Here is an 18,990-nt window from a genome sequence, read left to right as displayed (position 1 = left end):
CAGTTAACTTATGAAAAGGTAGGCTCCTAAGCTATTTAAAATGTAATGGAAGTTGAAAGAATCAAGTATTTATGCTTCTATAATGGGGTCACAAAAACGCTAAAAAGCATGAACTACATAATTCATATTTGTAAATACAAATCCTCAGATGTGCACAATCCAAAAAGGACAACTAACTCTGTATTTTTTTCACTCAAGCCTCATGACTTCAAAGGTCCATAGGTTAAACCCTACTTGCATCAAGCAGAGTAACAGGGGCTTTAAAAAAATGCTTGGTTCAAACTATTAAGTAGAAGAGGAAGTAATCTTTTTTAACCATCCAAAATGAGGATAGCTAGTTATGCAGACGTTTCTGGATAACACTCCCACGAAGTGGGAGCCTCCATTCTCCATCTGTACCTAGGCTCACTTAGCTTCTGATCTCGTTAGTAATGCTACTTCAAGGAAGCAAGTGAGTATCAATTCTGATGTAAACATTTCTCTGCTGAAGACTAGGTTGAGAATGCCCGTTACCTTTATACATCATACTAAAAAGGTATCAGATCGTAACACTTTTCAACAATTACTAACCCCCAATTAGTTGAACTAACTGAGGAAATGCCATGACTCTGAACATGATGGTTCCAGGTTTTCTTCTGTTTAAAGTCAGGATTTGAGGGGAAGGGTGGTCTCACCCCAGCAAGCCTGTTCCAAATACATCTTATACTTACACTTTTCGGTAAAGAGTATAGTTTGTCGTAAGATTTGTTTCTCTTCCTGAAGTCCAGGTGCAGGTAAGTTCAGCATTAAAGTAATAAATGCAGGAAATATTTCCTGGTGTGTCTGGTGGAACTACAAGGACAAAGGTTGAAAAAAGAAAAAGAAGTCCAGTAAAAATAAGTAACTTTAAAGTACCACTGATTTTGTTGGTCAAAAAGCAGATTATGGCAAACTTCACTAAATGTATGGCACAGCACTTAATTTTTTACTGCCCTCAAAACTCCTCACAAACCCACAGTCAAAACCACTTTTTTGTCCTGTAGGGAGACAGGGAGATTTTCTCCAAATACTTAGAAATACTTAAATAAGTGGGCCTGAAGGTATTTTTGCAGTAGCTCATCAACTCTCTTGTATCTCACTACATACATAACTTGTGTATCACTACATACATTGTCCTGAACTTCTAAGTATACCCCCTGCAACATGCCTGTAGCTCAAGGCCAGTCCAGAGTGTAAATGGAAAACAAAGAAACAGCACAGAAGTTCAGGAAAAGGCATTCTCTGAAAGATAACTCCTCTTGGTTCCTTCCCAGAATGTCTAACCACATACCTTATGAGAACCCCTCATCTGAGGAGCCTGCAAGACCTCAAGAGTACAGATGACAACTTCCTAAGAAACAGATCTATATGACCTTGAAGAGATCACTAATTCTCAACTCTCTTTATCTTATCAGCAGAAAGGAAACAATCCTCTGCAATCTCTATAGCCTGAAGTCATCCATAAACATGTAACACCCTCAAAGACTTCTTTGTTAAAATCAGACTTCTTCACTCACTAAAAGAAACTGGAGCTGAAAGGAAGAGAACTGCACCCAGCCAAATACACTAGTTAGAAGAGCCCTCTCTCCAAAATAGTACCTTTCTGTCCCACCTATTGTGACACTCAAAAGATCTTTCTTTTATCGACAAGCTTGTGGCACTCCAAACTTCATAGACAGGCTGGGTTTTATTCCACAGATGTATTTTTCTGTACTTATTGTTTCTTTAGTAGAATGGCACCCCTAGGCATAGGTTAGTATAATCTGGACTTAATCCATTCAATAAATTAGAGAATTTATATACATACTTATCACATAACCTTCTCCATAGAAGACTGTAATTATAGTTTCTTTGGAACGGAGGATTAGAGAGGAAATCCCCCCTGGAGAAAGCTAAAGTTGGCTAGGCTAGACAAAAGACATAACAAAAAGGACAGACTCAGTACCCTCTGAATTCAACAGAAAACCTCCACTCACTTCAGCTGGCCAAAAGTCAGGGTCAGAGAGGTTACAGACCAGTGTCAGTAAGGAATGCCTGTGATTTCATGTTTTATTTCAGAAAAAAAAGGAGATACTTTAATACAAGTGTCTTACAACGCCACAAGCTAAGAATACAACAGAAAAAAGCAGTTGTTTTAAAAGTAAATTTTTACACTAAGTTATTAAAAAATATTACAATTCATTTTTCTGCATTTCTACTTACAGCCAGATTTAACTTCAGTGTGAACCAAAAGTTGTTCCTTGCCCAAGTACTTAGTGAAACATTTCACATGAGCTTTGCTGTAAGTGAAATTACGGATGGTTACACTAGATACAGTCTCGTTCACAATGCTATAGTTTTCCTGAGCAATTAATTCATGATTCAATTTCCAGATGATATGGCTTGCATTTCTGTGAGGTGTGTAGCGTTTTCCAAGAACACAAAAGAGTTTCAGGGTGGATCCTCTTTCAATTTCAGGAGATGAAGGAAAAATGTCAGCATCTCTGATAGAGTTTTCATCTAAAAATAAAATCAAAGATATCACATAACCTAATTCCTTTTTAAATACCAGTGGAAAAACTGTAAGTTATTTGGCTGTGTACAAATCATTTGATTTTTTTTTTTTTTTTTTTCATACGGAGTTCAAATAAAATGCCCAATTAGTCACTTGAATCAGATACTGCTGCTTGGAAACTCAGTTCACCTTTATTAGTATATTACCATAGGTATTATATAAGAATGCTGTTTCTACACCTTCCCAGAAATAATGAAGAAATTTCAACTCAAGTGTTTTTTTAATAGCTGAAAATGAAGAAGAGGGACTCGTCTTTTAAATGTCTTAAAAAAAATTCCTATATGTAAAAGGTATGCATACTGTTTAGATGTTATCATTACTAGTTATTATATCATAAAATACATCAAACTGGTAAGCTTAAAATTTGCAACTAAACTGCACTGTATTTCACTATCTCATTAGTACTTTTAACCCTCATAGAATTTATATTCCCAGATACAGTACAGAAATTGTATGTAAAATGCATGTAAAAGCAAAATACAGAAGTAGGCTCCATTAATTAATTCAGCAACAAAGTTATCAAACATAAAGAATCACCCATTAGAGTATTGCAAGGAGCTAGCTGGAAGGTTTTTTTGCTGCTACTTATTTCTTGAAGCTAAATTTCATAAATAAATCTGTTAAATAAAATTTTAAAAAATCCCAACTTTTACAGATAGAATTTTTTGCCAGAATGTAGAAATGAAAGGGAATCAAATATTAAACTTTCTTCCTTGTTCTCTGCTAATTCTCCCCTTTTCGGGTGTATTAACTTTAAATTGCTTTCTATGTTTCTTTTTGTGTTATTTTTGTTTCAAAGTAATTTATGTCTCAAAGTCACACTAATGGCTATTTTACACTCTACTGCACAACTTTTACTGTGTATCAGTTGTAAACAACTACCTGTACTGTTTCACTTACTGTTCAAGCTTCTACAAACATATGGTCCCTACTTTCATGATCCCAAATACCATTACATGATAAATTACTGTTGTATGTTAAGTTGTATGTGATAAATTGCACACGAACTTTCAACTATTGTCACTAAGTCATTATTTCGATCTGTACTTGTGATTTCCTATTCTAAGCTATACTATTGGACTTAATCAGGTTAAAGCGGCAGTGTTGTCACAAGAAGCATTTTTAATCCTCAACCACTCATTCACTGCTGTTATCCCCTTTGCGTGCCAGAAGCACCTGCTTAAACCAAAAGGAAACTGATACAGATGAAAAACAAAAGATTGACAAAAAATAACATCATCCTCTGTCCAAATCAGATTCCTCACCACTTCAGAACTAGACACACAAACATGTGCTCCAGCAGAAGGAGAGGGAGATGAGAGGCAGATGGAGTGCAGAACTACCTGCTTTTCCAGCTTCAGCAGTTACCTGTGCTGGCTTAAACCGACTGTGGAGCTACCACATTTAAAAAAAAAAAAAAAAAGTAATCTCACACATTCTGAGATGACTTTTAAAATCAGGAATGAGAACATCAGTAGCCATTGCATGAATCTCTGAATAGGTCATATTTGACTTAAAACTCTCTAACTGCAGAAGACATTTACTGCATTTTATGTGTTCACGTATTACATAAACATTAATTTGTTCCATCAGCAGATCTCCAAAGTTACCAGCCTTTACAACCCAACTAGAACTGAACTATGCCTTCCACATCCAGATTCCCTGTCTATATCCTGTGCAACAGGGAAAAAGTTAACAAAGTAAGTTTTAAAATACTTTTTTTTTTTCTTAATACTTTAAATACAAAAGAAAATAAATTCAGGCTATTGGTCAAAAGGACATCATGAGTGCCAAATCAGGTTTTCTCCCTATACCGTACACTATTTAGTCAATCACCTACTAACTTCTGTTTTTCAAACACATTTTTATCATTTTCAGAACTCTTCCAAATTTCATTTGGAGAAGGTCACATTTTGGAAAACTTTCTTGGGATAAGACAGGTGCTAATCAAGAAACATACCTGCTACAGAGCTGCAGAGCAGGATGAACATCCAAATCAAACAGTTGCACATTTCCTTTTCAGTGACTACAGGCAGGAAATGCTGTCATAAAATAAAAATAAAATACTACAAGTAAATACTTGGTAAGCATTTGTGTATGACTTTAAAATGTTATTCAGCTTTTCTCACATGTATTCAAGTTAAATATTGCTTTGTCTAAGTGTTACTTTCCTATACAACGGGAGAAACTTGATGCAGTTTTCCTAAGGTAAGTGCATACATCTTCTATAAAGAGAGAGGTAAGTACACCTGAAATCCTTCAGAGGGCAATCCAATTCACCTAAGTACCTTACCTTCTGAGGACCCTGTAAAGAATTGGTAAGAAATATATCTACTTCCACTTGAAATCCAGATGCCTAGCCATCTTCTGAGCAGATATAGTTCACAGAGTGAACTATTTTGAAAAGTAAGTCTGTTGCAGGAGAAGGAATGTTCCACATCTCTTGTGCATCTCCACCTAATAAAAAAAAATTGTTCAGGAAGTGGGCAACAGTCCCAGGTCATCGTCCACCCAAGAGAGGGTGAATTCACATATTTTTGTTATTCCAGCTAAGTGTCCCAGGCACCAGACTTGAGGACACTCTGCAAAGGCAGACAACTGGACACAATACTCCAAGTGTGGCCTCACCAGTGCCAAGCAGAGAGGCAGGATCACCTCCCTTGAGCTGTTGGTTACACTCCTAACGCAGCCTAGGATACCACTAGCTTTCTTCGCCACAAGGGCACATTGCTGGCTCACATTCTACCTGGTGCCATCAGGACTCCCAGGGCTTTCTCTGCAAAGCAGCCCTCCACCTGGTCAGCCCCCTGTCTGTACCCATGTTGTTGGTCCTTCCCAGGTGCCGGATCCGGCACTTCTCCTTGTCAAACTCCATGAGGTTCCTGGCAGGTCATTTCTCCAGCATGCCAAGGCCCCTCTGGATGGCAGCACAACCCTCTGGCACATCAGCCACTTCTCCCAATTTTGCCATGAGCATACTTGCTAGGTATGCTCCGCCCCATCATCCATATCATTAATGAAGATGATAAACAAGACTGGACCCAGTCCCAGTCCCCTGGGCTACACCACTATTCACTGGCCTCCAACTAGACTTTGTGCCACTGATCACCACCCTCTGGGCCCATTAGTTCAGACAGTTTTCAATCCACATCACTGTCTGCTCATCCAGCCCACACTTCAATCAGCGTGTCTGTGTCTCTAACAACCTCTGTCTGTGAAGCGGCCCAACTTCAACAGGAAGGACAGAATATGATGCAACCCAGATGACTCATTTGCCTAATAAGTAGAAAATCTGCCCGTACAAAATAGTTTCAGATCCCCTTCAGCATATGAGGGCCTAGGGCCCAATATTCCTACTTACTGGACCATAGGTGCTATGTTCGTAAGTAAAACGTGGGTATTACTATTGCTGCAGTTAGTTAGGGTCCCTGTTTTCAGATTTATCTGAGGAGCGAGCTGCTGGAATTTCAGCTTTCCATGCAAACCTGTATGTCACGAGGGGTCCAGGTAGGAGACAAGTGCTATCTCCCTAGAACAGGTACACCAACAGCTTTCACACCATACAAAGCATCTCCTCCTCCCACAGGCCCCGACAGTGCTAGGAAGCAGGTGTGCACCAGGTCACTCTTTGGGACCAGGATCTATAGCCCTACATTATGGTCCCTTTCACACAAACTTCTTGGTTTTGCCACAAAATAAAGTTTTACAGTAATCTAAGAAAGTAAAAAAATTATTTATGCTCAGTTTCTGACAGAACTCATCGTGAACATTATTTTCAGTCTGTCTTAGAAAGCATTTTATAAACTTTTAGGCTATGACAGTGCAAAACAGGAGAAAAAAAAAATGAAAAGGACACACGGGATAAAGAGACATGAGGGAGGAGTTTGCCCAGTGACACATGCCTAAAATAGAGCTGTAGCAAGATCTGTACGAACCAGAAAAAAAGCAGTTACAAGAAGAGAATCTACTACTACTTAATTACCTAAGGTCTAAGTTCTTGTTCTCAAAGCAGTAAAGACAAATTACGCTACTGACAGCAATAAAAACCAAGAACCTTAAGCAACATTCCAAGTATTCTGCATCAGTAGATGCAGAATTAAAAACAGATGCAGATTTAAAAATATTTGGATAGTTATTTTTAAAATTTAGTATTAATATAGTCCATAGCAATGTTGATGACATACTAGAAGTTCCACTCTGTTAAAGCTAAAAATTTATTTTTAAAGAACAAAAGTGTGTATTTATTCTTACTATATTTTTTTAAAGTTTAAGAAAGATACCAAAGTAAAAGAATCAGTCCCAACGTCACAGCTACAAGAAAACTACATTCCATTCAAAAATAAAGAAAAATCATAACAATGACTTTAAAAAAGGCTTTGCTGACTTCATAGGAACACGTACCAATGATTGCTATACCGTGGTGAACACAAATGTAAGTCAGTACTTCATCAGCTAGGAGACTAGTAGTTGCAGAAAATCAACATGCTTCAGAGATGATTATCAACATCAACAAAACCAAGCAAAATAACAAATAGCACTTCAAAATTATGTGCCTAATCAAAACTATCTGACAAAGGAGGAATGGTCAGCCAAAGACAATGAGTTACAGATGCTACGCTGGCATAAGCATTTTTTAAAAAACTATTAAAAGCAAACAATTTTTAAAATTTTATTTATTAAATAAAATGTTTTTGCAACAGCTCTATGAATATGGCTTTAATCTTGGAGGATACACTTATTCATGAGAATACCAAATCTTCTGTGTGGGAAGATAAGCATATGTACAATTGTTTACAGGAAAAAGCTTAAGGCACTCAACATAATAATAAAGCTCTATTCTTTCTTTCCTGTAGACAACTGCTAGCAACATGTAATAAAAGCCCACTGCATATTATGTATTGTAAAGACTTCATGAAATAAAATCAATAGTTCAAAACACAGGCTTTCCACTTACCTGCAACCACCAAGAATACAAGTTCTATGTATTATGGCCATGACTAACTAAAGAATTTCCCTTAGTGATTGACATTTTCCTTAGATCCACTGATCATAAACACACAGTAACAAAAACCAGTAAAAATTTACCATAAGATTACATTACATCAAGAAACAACTGCTTCCAGATCATACAGGCAGCAGCATCATTTCAAATATATGCAACAATAAAAGAACTGAGCAAAAAGAGAAAAAAGCAATTTCACCATAGAGCAGCTGTCAATACTGAACTTTAATTACACTGCTCTAAGCAAAAAGTGCTGATAGGTTTTCCTATTTTGTGGACAACTCAAAAAAACCAAACTCCTCCAAAAAGCCAGCTAATACCAAGAACAAAACTTAAGATCATGGTTCTCCCCAGGCAGGACATGCAAAGCCCCTTCCTGCCTAGAAAGAATTAATTTACAAAATGTTTTTAATAAAATTAGCAGTCTGTTTCAATAGAAGATCTGTTGCAAAATGGACATTTTGTATGACATGGACACTCGAGAGCAGCTGCCCTTCTTCTGGAAATTAAAATTATTTTACAGATCTTTGCTGTATGTTTGTGAGAAAAATGGAAAGACAGTATGAGCAGAACCATGGCCTTGGTTAAAGAATAGAACACCTCAAAGGGTGCAAAAACACTACAGGGAGTTGAAGAACAATCTGATATATATATATATATATATAGGAATAAACCTGTTAAGTTTATCAAACACTCCCACTGTCTGTCTTTGCTTACAGCTTCACAGAACTCTTAATAGTTTCTGCTGACATTTTATGTATGCTGTTTCATGGTTTTTGAGGGTACATGAAACAGAAGAGGCTGTATTTCAGCTAAAATAGTTCAGCTATTTCAAAGAATAAGGAAACCATTTCTTTAACCATATTCCTTTGACTAGCTCCAGCAATCCCACACTTTATTAGCAAGGGATCGGAATGCAAAAGCATTGGAAGAATCATAAAAACATTTTTTAAATTATGCTTGTGACAAAAGTACCACATACCACCGCATATTCCACCACAGCAGAGCCCAGTGCTAAGAGATCAGGCACAGCAAATCTGGCCACGATGCCAAGTTAAAAGCCTTTGAAAACTTTTAGTTCCACACACTCACCAAAAAACCTTAAACAGCCAAAGATCCCATACACATTCAGTGAGCACTCCTTCTCCTGTACCCACTCTTCTAGTGCCCATCACACAGTAAGTCAGTTCCACTTGCTAAAATAGCAGAAAACTAGGCAAAAAATATATTACATTAGCAAGCATAAGCAACTCGCTACATGATTTGACAGGCATCTGAGTTGGTGAAACAGGAGAGGACTGCAGAAAGAGACCTCCATGACACTTCTTCCAGTTGTGAGCTGTTAATTTAGTTCAGTCCTGATGCGGTGCAGCATCTTCTTCCACCTTCTCCAATAGCAATTAGCAGCTAGTTGGGTATCTGACATGCCAGCTGCTAGTTACTACATGTCAGAGACCAGGGTGGTGACTCAGCAGGTTACAACCCTGCTTACATCCTCCCATCGTTGTCGCTATATTGATACATGACTAAATAGTTCTTTGGCTTTTTACTTAAGAGATTGCACATAAAAAAGTGACGAAATAACATTCCTGAGTGAAAGTCACGTCATAAGTGCTTCACTTAAAGATACATATAAAAGCTAAATTCTGATGACTAAACAATTAGCATGAACAGAACTGTCTTCTTCAACTATTTAAAAAAATGATTCACCAAAGCCACATTTCCCGCAGGGCTGGGCAATGTCAATGAAGATCTCATTAAATAAATAAAAAATTGTGTAACATAGTTGATGAAACACAAAGCTTTCTCAATACCAAAACCTCTGATTTTCTATTTTCATTTTAAAATGTAAGTTGTTTGGAAGAGCTATGGTTTAAAAATTTAAAGAAGTCAGAAGAAAAACTTACCCAAAGTAACTTTTCCCCATACTCTATTTAGGACTATTTCTTAATCATCCTTCTCCTCCATTTTGGGACAGGAAAGTTTTTTCCATTCAGATCCAATTCTAAGATTGTTTTCAACTACACTAACACATAATTCTACATGTAGTTACACACTGTTACACCATGACTAAAGAACATGAAACATCTACAAATAGAAAGGCAGTATGCCTTTAGCCTGTATAAAGCATAAGCCCAGTTCTCTTCAAGAATTCCTAACATCTTTGATGAAACCTGACATGCACCTTTCCCTAGAGTAAGTGTGTCACTCTTCTAACAACTGTGAAAGAGGAAAGAAGCTCAATAGCCATTGCTGTCTTTTATTTATTCTTTAGTAGCAATTGCTACAGCTCTGCCATGCCAGCTACCATATGGTGAGCCAGACCTTGCCCTATATGAGACCAGCCAATGCTGAATGCCAGGAGCCTGAGCCTACACTCAGCCCCACTGGGCCACCTGACTGTGATGTTATGCACAGATGAATTGGAAAAGCCTTAACCATCAGTTTGCAGAAGTCCAAGATTCAAATCCATCAGTGTTTACACAAATCCTAGAGGAAAAGAGGACATTTCAGGCAAACGATACAAATACAAACTCCAGCCTCCTTCCTAGATAAAAGGGTGTAGAAGCATCAGCTTCTAGGATTGGTCAGGTTTCCATCAAGGGCACTACCAGTGAACATCAGAAGAAGAAAATGACATGTTTATCGACTGGAAGCAATAAATGTGAAGGACAGCTAGTGGCTTTTCCCAACTCTCTAATCCCTATAAATCATGTACGGACAAGCTCATCCATGGCAAAAATGACAGACTGTAGTGAAATATCATAGGCACACTGGTTTCATAATGCACAGTCCTTAACTGAGCTCAAAATAGTCAGCTGAACATCAGATCAGGATGAATAACATTTAAAATTTTACATTTAAAAAGAAATTGATTTAAACAGGACTTAGGTGTACCGTCTTTTGAAAAATAAAGCTATTTAAATTTGAAATTATAACAGCCTACCTTAAAACACATGGGTATCATAATCTACTAAAATCACTTAAATAAATTCAAACAATAGCTATTGAGAAAAGAGAAGCCACTAAGCTTATGGACATATCTGAAAGAGCAGCATGCAGCAGAGCTCCTTGAAATGAAGTGCCAACTTCTGAGCGCAGAAACTTGTTCTTAAAAATGCCAAAAGGGGGTGGGGGAGAAATAAAGACTGTGTTCATCAAGTTCAATGGCCTGTTAATTTAAAAGCTGCAAATCAACTGGAAACTGAAAAAGCAGGAAAGCCATTTTCCTCTTTCAGTCTGTAAATATAAAAAATAGGCACAAAAGGATAAGATACTTTTGTTCTAAAATCCTGAAGGACAGAGAACAGGAAATGTCAGTTAAGTGAATAACTGCTGATAGCAGTTATTTTGCTTACTATACCCTAGAGTTACAGATGCAAAACATGTTTTGATAAATAATTTTGTTATAGAACAATATTTAACAGCACATCGAATATTAATGTTTTAACTTAAAATGCCATTCATTGACATTTTAAAATAATTTTTCCATAAATGTAGCTTGATACTAATACAGAAAAATAAAGAATCCATATCTAGTAAATAGAACATAATTAATTACTCTCTGAACAAGCATAACAAATAAGCCTCTAAATATATCTTCAGCTTTAAAATGCTTAGCTAGATAAAAAAAGCTTCCTTACACTGCCACTATCAAATAGCCTTCTCCATATTTATCTCAATCTAATACAAATTAAAAAGTATACATTAAGTCCTCCTTAAAGGGTTTGTTTTCCATTTCATCTGGTTATTTTCTTGCATTCTTTTTTGAAGGTTCTCCAGGATTTCACTGAAGTGTGGACACAGTATCTCAATAGTCAGAGCTGGATTTACAGAAGAAGGCTACTGTCTCCATTGCATTAATACAGTGAATGTAGAAGATGACATGGAAGCCTCTGCACAGCGAACCTTCGCCTATTCCTTACCACCTTTGACTGCTGGATGCTAAACATCTCATGTACCTTGTTAAAGGAACATAAATAAGATCACTACCAGACACTTACCTGCTATTCCTATTACTGTAAATCCAAGCAGAAATGTTAGCCCGTTTTTGTTTTTGTTTTTCCCTGAGAACACAGTCATCTGAAACCGTCTTTACATTACTTATTTCCAAGAGTTTTTTGTCCTGTTGAGCATCCTCTCTATTCTTTGATCTCAGATATATTTATCTTGGTGTTGACCTGCATAAGACAATTGCCATATCACCCTGCTAGTTCAGATACTCCCACAGAAGTTATATATCCTGTTTTTCTTTTGTTTACTGCCTATCCTGTAAAGTTCACTAACAATATTTTTATATTGTAGTTGAAACTGCTAGGTGAAACGTGGCATGGCACTGTGAAACCAGGTTCCATGGGACCTACGTTTTGCGATGTCTTAGTACGGCGTTTTAAATTGAAATTGATCCTGGCAAGTACCAAATAATGCAAAAAATTACCAGATTTTTATGGTTATTACAGAAATATCAAGATCTTTAACATTCAATACTGCAACGTCTATGATATAAAGCTTTTTTCCCCCATTTTTATTTCTTGAGACTTGTTCTGTTACTGATTAGCCTCTGACAGAAAAATCTGAACTGACCATTCCATTCTTTTGCCCAATACATGACGCTTTCTGCAAGCATGAGAACACTCTCTTGCCCAGTGTCTTAATTCACAGATAAGAAGCTAGAAATTGAATTTCAACTATTTCTGACAATCATCTTCAAAAGACAACCGTCACACAGTCCATTACAGGCGAGAAGTTCAGTGCAGCTTCCCCAATTTAAGAATGAATGCATGCAGGTGATACTCATGATGGATGCGTACACAAACATAATACAAAATTTTTTGCCAGGAGGCAGAAACTCTGCAAGCATAGAAGCAGCACGGGGTCAGTATATTTAAATCTGATACAGAGCTTTGAGAAAACTGGAGTGAACACACACAAGCAGCCTGCAGTTAGGAAAGAGCTTTTACTGCCTTTGATGACTGCATCTACTGCAAACATTTTGAGAACTAGCTCTTACCCACTACATACTGAAAACCACTGCTAAGCATCTGTATCATATTCTTCCCAGAAAGAGACAAACGCAATCAGCTAAAAAGGAAGCTTCAATTCTTACCGTCTCATGGACTTGGAAGAAAGAAACTGAAAGGAGTTGCTTGGCCTGGAGAGACCGAAGCATGCACTGCCTCAAGTCTGGGATGAACATCTGCAGATAGGAACGCAAGCACGTAACGCTCCGGGGAAGACTTTCACACTTTCCCAACTCCGTATTAACAAAAATGAGCAGAAGGAGCCCCGCTCTGAAAAACCCCCAACAACTTCACACTTACCGCCGCCGCAGAACGGGCGTTTCGCTTAACGGGGACCCCCGTCTCCTCGCGACTGCGAAGGGATGTAACAAAATAGGAAGTTATCAGGCTCAGCACAAGCAACGCTTTTTCCTGTAACTCTAAACGACAGAAACCTCCGCCCCGCGCAGCTGCCCCCGGGCTGTGCCGCAGCGCCGCGTCCCCTCCGCCGCGGGCACGCCCCGCCCTCCCCGGCTGCGCGGCCGGAGCCCCCGAAAGGGGCCGGCGCGGGAGGGGGGCACGGCCCCACCCGCCCGCCGAGACACCGCCTCGGGCACCCGCCCGCCGCCGAGGGGCGAAGCCTCCACCGCGGCCCCCACCGCCCCCCGAACCTCTTACCGCTGCCTCCCGCCGCGCCGGGGCCGCGGGGGGCTGGCGAACAGCGAGGGGGTGAGGCGGTGCCCCGGCCGCAGCCCCGCCCGGAAGGTGTCGGGCGGTTCTCCGTCTCCGGCGAAGGGACAGCCGGCAACTCCACAGCTGTAGTTTTAGGGTGAACTGGCACAGATGTGAGTCTCCCCCTCTACTCCGCTCTCGTGAGAGCCCCCTGCAGTGCTGTGTCCATCCAGCTCTGGGGGCACCAACACGAGCAGGTCCAGAGGAGGCCATGAAGATGATCAGGAGCTGGAGCACCTCTCCTGTGAGGACAGGCTGAGAGAGTTGGGGTTGTTCAGCCCAGAGAAGAGAAGGCTCCAGGGAGACCTTATAGTGGCCTTCCAGTACCTAAAGGGGCTACAGGAAAGATGGGGAGGGACTCTTTATCAGGGGGTGTAGGGATAAGACAAGGGGTAACAGTTTCAAACCAAGAGGGCAGAGTTAGATTAGATGGAAGGAAGAAATTCTTCACTGAGTGCGGTGAGGCACGGGAACAGGCTGCCCAGAGAAGCTGTGGCTGCCCCCTCCCTGGCAGTGTCCAAGGCCAGGCTGGACGGGGCTTTGAGCAACCTGGGATAGTGGAAGGTGTCCCTGCCCATGGCAGGGGGCTGAAACTAGCTGAGCTTTAAGGTGCCTTCCAACCAAAACTATTCTATCATTCTCTAAAATCTCACAGTACTTTAAAAGGGCATCAAGTAATCAGCTATATAATGATGTACACAGCAACATTTGGATGCAGATGAGTCTGTTCAGCAATGTCTTTAAATTACATAAAGAAGTGTATTAGGTAACAGCCATCACCAAGGAGCACTCACCCTAAATAATGCATGAGGTACACACGTGTATCAGCACTGTGAGAGAAACAACTAAAATTACGATCCCTTTTAAAGATAAACAAATGCATTCCAATTAATGACTTAGAAGAAAACTGCAGCCATCAGCAACATAAAAAGGAATAAAAGGAATGAGAAGTATTGCAATTAAAGAAGATAGTGTAAGGTTAGTAAATGGAAATCCAAAGTCACCAGTAATGTGTCTCTTACTAAGCACAGGCAGTCCTTTCTAAGGAGACACTCCAGGAACAGATACTGCATTTTAATATCTTAATCAATACAGATGTCACGCAGAGGTCTTGACCCTGATTTAGGAAGACACGCATAATAGACAATAAATGTATTTATTCCACACTAGTATCACAGGCAAGTTGAGCTGCAGATCTGGATAAAGAGGTTTAAGACCAGTGATATCTGAGCTCTCACCCTAATTGGTTATCTCACCTACTCGCTTAGGTCCACCAGCCCTTCCAATCAGGGAGACAGCCACTGCTCTGGGAAGGTTGTGCTGGCTCCCTGCTCCACAGCTGCTCACCATTACCAGGCCCAAGCCTTACCAGCCAAGGTCCTGAGGCTGCCCCAGTGTTTGTCTCCATATATCTCTCCCATCTCCAGAATATCTCCCCACTTCTAAGATCTATTTTTCTGCAGGATGTTCACACTCTTCCTGCTCTCCTAACCCTTGGCTTTCTCATGTGATAATCTACATGCAAAAGTACAAAGCCCATCTGCTCACTCACTGGCTCATGGCTATTCATTAATGGGAGGAGTCAGGAAATGCATTTTTTGTTTAGTTCGAGCATTACAAAAAGTAATAAGCAGCCCACCCAGATGTAGCTAGCAAGCAGCAGGTTTGTACTCGAGTTCCAAAGTTCAGTTTCAAACCCTCACTGTGCATATGCACCACAACTAGAGCAAAATCCCTGAAGAATAAGCACCGTGTCTCAGGCGAAGCTCTTGGTGGGCTCATTGACTTGCTCATACTGCTTGTGGTTTTGCATGCCTCGTTCTCTCACAGCAGCCATGGGAACACACAAGCTCAGCACCCACTCCAACTTTCAGAGCACTCTTTAGCCATTGCCCTCTTTAGCTGATCATTACATTCAGCCAGGTAGCCTGTTGATTCCCTTTTTATTTTCTGAATGATGTTGCTATCTCCCCTTCATCCATGACCTCAGTATAAGGCTGCATTGTGAACTGCTTTGGTGTTTCTAAATTCCCTCTGCTATTTAGAAGTATTGTGATACATCAGCATGTATACCAATATTTTAAAATATTTTTTCATTTTAAATATTTATTTACTACTAGGCAACACAAACCATAAATGTGATTTAACAGAAAGAGAACCAAATTGTAACTTAAACTCTCCTTGACATACCAATTTTTTTTCTTTACTAAGCAGGAAAGAAAGGGCAGAACTAGACCCTTTAAAAAAAAAAAAAAAATGGACCTGCATTCTGGACTTGGTGCTGGCAGATTAATACATTGGGTTTATTGACACTGAAAGATAGCTGCTCAGTCTTTCAAAGCGATGAAAAATTGCACCAGACCTAACAACATAGTTAAGCAAGTGCTTAATTTTTAAAAACCTTGACTAATCCTTCTGACTGCCTCAGGACTACTTACATGTTTGAATTAAAGCTCCCATCACCTTAAATGTTTTGGTGTGGAATGAATGGGCTGTAGCATTTAGGAGATTCCATGATGCAGAGAACACTTAATGAAAGTGGCAGTAGCTGTTCCAGCTACCACCATTTGTAATGACTAATTACATTAATTAATTAAAGGAAAACTGTCAAACAAAAAAAGGGTGATTTGATTTATCAAAAGTGGTTTGCCACAGCAGACAGGAAAACTTTAGAGCATAATAGAAATCATGCCAAAAATGCATTTTCATATGCACACTTACAGATGCTTTTATCCAGTTTGCACATGAATGCTCTAAAAGGATGAATTGTCTTCTCCTGATGGTGGGAGGAAAGTGAAGCTGCTATTCCTGAAACATAGGAGAAGAAAGCGCCTTCAAAAGGAAGACTCACGGTTTTCATTGCCTCTTCCTCACTACCAGTGCTCTTCTGGCTGGTGATTAAGGGATGGCTCCTCCAGGGACTGGCTGATCCCAGATGCTACCCCTTCCTGTAAAGAGGCATTTGCGCTGTCCCTGTTGACAGGATGAGACAGGACACTGCAGATCTACTGACCCTCATCCCATATTAATTTGCTACCTTACAGTAGCTCAGTTTTGAAAAGTATCTATCTTCTGTATTATGTATCACCACACCCTATAAAGTTAATAATCACTATGCAATTACAGTGGGTCTATATAAAAAAACACTTTGGCACAGAACAGAGAATTGTGTAGTTAAGTGGAAAAATGAGGTGCATTTTCACTGGCCAGTCTGCAAATTGACCTTGCAGCAGTTAATCAATTGTGTAGTCTTAATGAAAGCAGGCTTGATGGAAACCAGAGAATTTTACTTCAGGAAGTGGCGAAGTTGGCTTTAAGCATGAAATAGTTGAAGACCCAGTGATATCTTAAGAAGAGTGGGGACATACCCCAAAACCGACTAAAACATGAGATGGTAACATTTTCTAAATATCATCCACACATAGAAGAAATCCTCAAGCATTCAGAACTATAACTTCAAGGAGCACTTAAAAACTCTGTCATATTTCAAGCTGCATGTACATTTTCTTTTGATTCATCCAGTTAGGATGAAGAACTTGTAAAATCAATGATACCTGAGTGCCAGAGTTACACAAGAAAAGAACTAAGACTTTTCAAAATTTCAGGGATGTATTGGGTTTGTGTGGTGGGGTTTTGGTAGTGGGGGAGGGGTGAAAGGGGTGGCTCCTGTGAGAAGCTTCTCCAGCTCCAGGTCAGACCCACCTCTGGCCAAGGCCAAGTCAGTCAACAAGGGTGGTAGCATGTCTGTGGTAACATATTTAAGAGGGGAAAAGCTGCAGTGGAGAGAGGAATGAGATATGAGAGGAACAACTGCAGACACCAAGGTCTGTGGAGAAGGAGGGGGAGGGGGTGCTCCAGGCATTGGAGCTGAGATTCCCCTGCAGCCCATGGAGGACCCCACTCAGAGCAGGTGGATGTGTCTGAAGGAGGTTGTGACCCCATGGAGAGCCCATGCTGGAGCAGTCTGTTCCTGAAGGACTGCATCCTGTGGGAGGGACCTCCGGTCAGAGCAGAGGAAGCGTGTCAGGAGTCCTCCCCCCAAGGAGGAAGAAGCGGCAGAGACAACATGTGATGAACTGACCACAACCCCATCCCCTGTTCCCCAAGCCGCTGGGGAGGAGGAGGTAATCATGAGCAAAGCCAAGCACAGATAGTAGGAAGGGGTAGGAAGAAGGTGTTTTTAAGGTTTGGGTTTATTTCTCATTATCCTAATCTGATTTGATTGGTACCAAATTTAATTGATGTTTTTTCTCCAAGTCAAAACTGTTTTGCCCATGACCAGAGTTGGTGAGTGAGCCCTCCCTGTCCTTGTCTTGACCCACAAGCCTTTTGTTATAATTTCTCCTCCCTATCCCACCAGGGGGATGAAATGAGTGAGCAATGGTGTGGTGTTAGTTGCTGGCTGGGCCTAAACCATGACAAGGGACAACCTGATCAGATTCTCATTCAAGGAAGAAAAAAAAAACCAAACGTAAGACACCTCTATTTACATGTCACTTGTTCAGCCATTTCCAATTCATTTGAAATAATTTGGAAGTTATGTACTGAAAGCAGTTCTAGGCTAAACATCCTTGCCAGACCAATTATCAGTGAAATGAAGGCAGAAATTAGTCAATCAGAGACATCTACATGAATGGACAAAATAGTAATGACCCGGAGAAGCAGACTGGCTGTGTCCACATTAACCATTTCACCAGCATCCTGAAAAACCATTGCTCATTGCTGTTGACAAGAAGAAGTCAAGATGCACATGGGAAGTGACATATGTTGAGAAGGTAGCACAGATCTCTAGCCAAAGCAAGACCAAACCTAACTCTGCCTTTTCCATCTATTCCCACTCTGCCTATGGCTCTCCAAGACACACAGGTTGCCCAGTCCTTACAGCAATACTCCTTTCTTTTCCTATCCTGCTACAAAGGCTTTAGTCAGATCCTGATGAGCCATTCTCTTGAAAACCAGGCACTTTCCCCACACTTGATGCAAAGTATCAAATACCAAAGCCATAACTTTATTTTCCTATAAACTTGTAATAGTAATGTAATTGTGAAAGGAAGCAGAGAAACACTACATGTTTGGTTTCTAAACTGGGTCTGTGTTGGTTACATTGTCAAGTGAACTTTCATGCTAATGCTAACATAGCCTGCAAAAGACCACCTAATTGAGATGAATTTATTTTCACAGAAATTCAAAGGTAGCCAGGGTCAGGTTTTGTAGCAATCTATAACTTCATTTTTATTTTAATTATTTGTCTAGAAACATAGTTCTTAGATGTTATCATATATTTCTATTTACTAGCTACTGAAAGAACAGCAGCACATCTTTGAAAAAGCTTTCCTGATATACACAACAGCAAATAAAAATAATAGTTTGTATTCACATTTGGAAATTCTAACTGCTTCAGAACCTACATCTTCCTTGTACAGTAACATTAAAATTGCTGCGACTTCAGATCAGGCAAGTTAATGTCATAGAAGATAAGTAGCATGGTTTTAAAGTTACACTGCAAACTGGGTCACACTCTGACTGCTTTACAAGATCATCAAATACATGTACTTATGTACCTATACCATGTAATAGAAACTGTCATTGTAAGGATATTTTTTTCCTGTCAGCAGCAGGTTAAAACTATCTTCTGCATATGAAGATGCATTGTTACAAGTTTATAAAAGGTATGATTCCACAGC

At 39.8% G+C, this 18,990-nt stretch overlaps 2 protein-coding genes across 3 annotated transcripts in view; one reads left to right on the top strand and one right to left on the bottom strand.

Annotated features, from left to right (window-relative positions):
- Positions 1-4,267, top strand: part of IL6ST (interleukin 6 cytokine family signal transducer) — a 74,922-nt gene extending 70,655 nt beyond the window's left edge. The window contains exon 17 of one of the 2 annotated variants that reach the window (XR_012635588.1): positions 4,166-4,267. The gene's annotated coding sequence lies outside the window, so the exon portion shown is untranslated. The remainder of the gene's footprint in view (positions 1-4,165) is intronic. The other variant, XR_012635589.1, reaches the window with a different exon arrangement.
- IL31RA (interleukin 31 receptor A) overlaps positions 1-13,033 on the bottom strand; it is a 36,143-nt gene extending 23,110 nt beyond the window's left edge. Inside the window, exons 1-4 of the mRNA XM_074932497.1 lie at positions 12,896-13,033; positions 4,533-4,614; positions 2,221-2,517; positions 711-831 (exon numbers count right to left, since the gene is read on the bottom strand). Of these exons, the coding sequence (XP_074788598.1) occupies positions 711-831; positions 2,221-2,517; positions 4,533-4,584 (470 nt within the window). The 5' untranslated portion in view covers positions 4,585-4,614; positions 12,896-13,033. The remainder of the gene's footprint in view (positions 1-710; positions 832-2,220; positions 2,518-4,532; positions 4,615-12,895) is intronic.
- Between the last annotated feature and the right edge of the window lie 5,957 nt (positions 13,034-18,990).

The sequence above is a fragment of the Athene noctua genome, chromosome Z (genome assembly GCF_965140245.1).
Source record: "Athene noctua chromosome Z, bAthNoc1.hap1.1, whole genome shotgun sequence".
Taxonomy (NCBI): domain Eukaryota; kingdom Metazoa; phylum Chordata; class Aves; order Strigiformes; family Strigidae; genus Athene; species Athene noctua.
The sequence above is the reverse complement of the archived record's forward strand: the minus strand, read 5'-3'. Positions and strand labels throughout refer to the sequence as shown.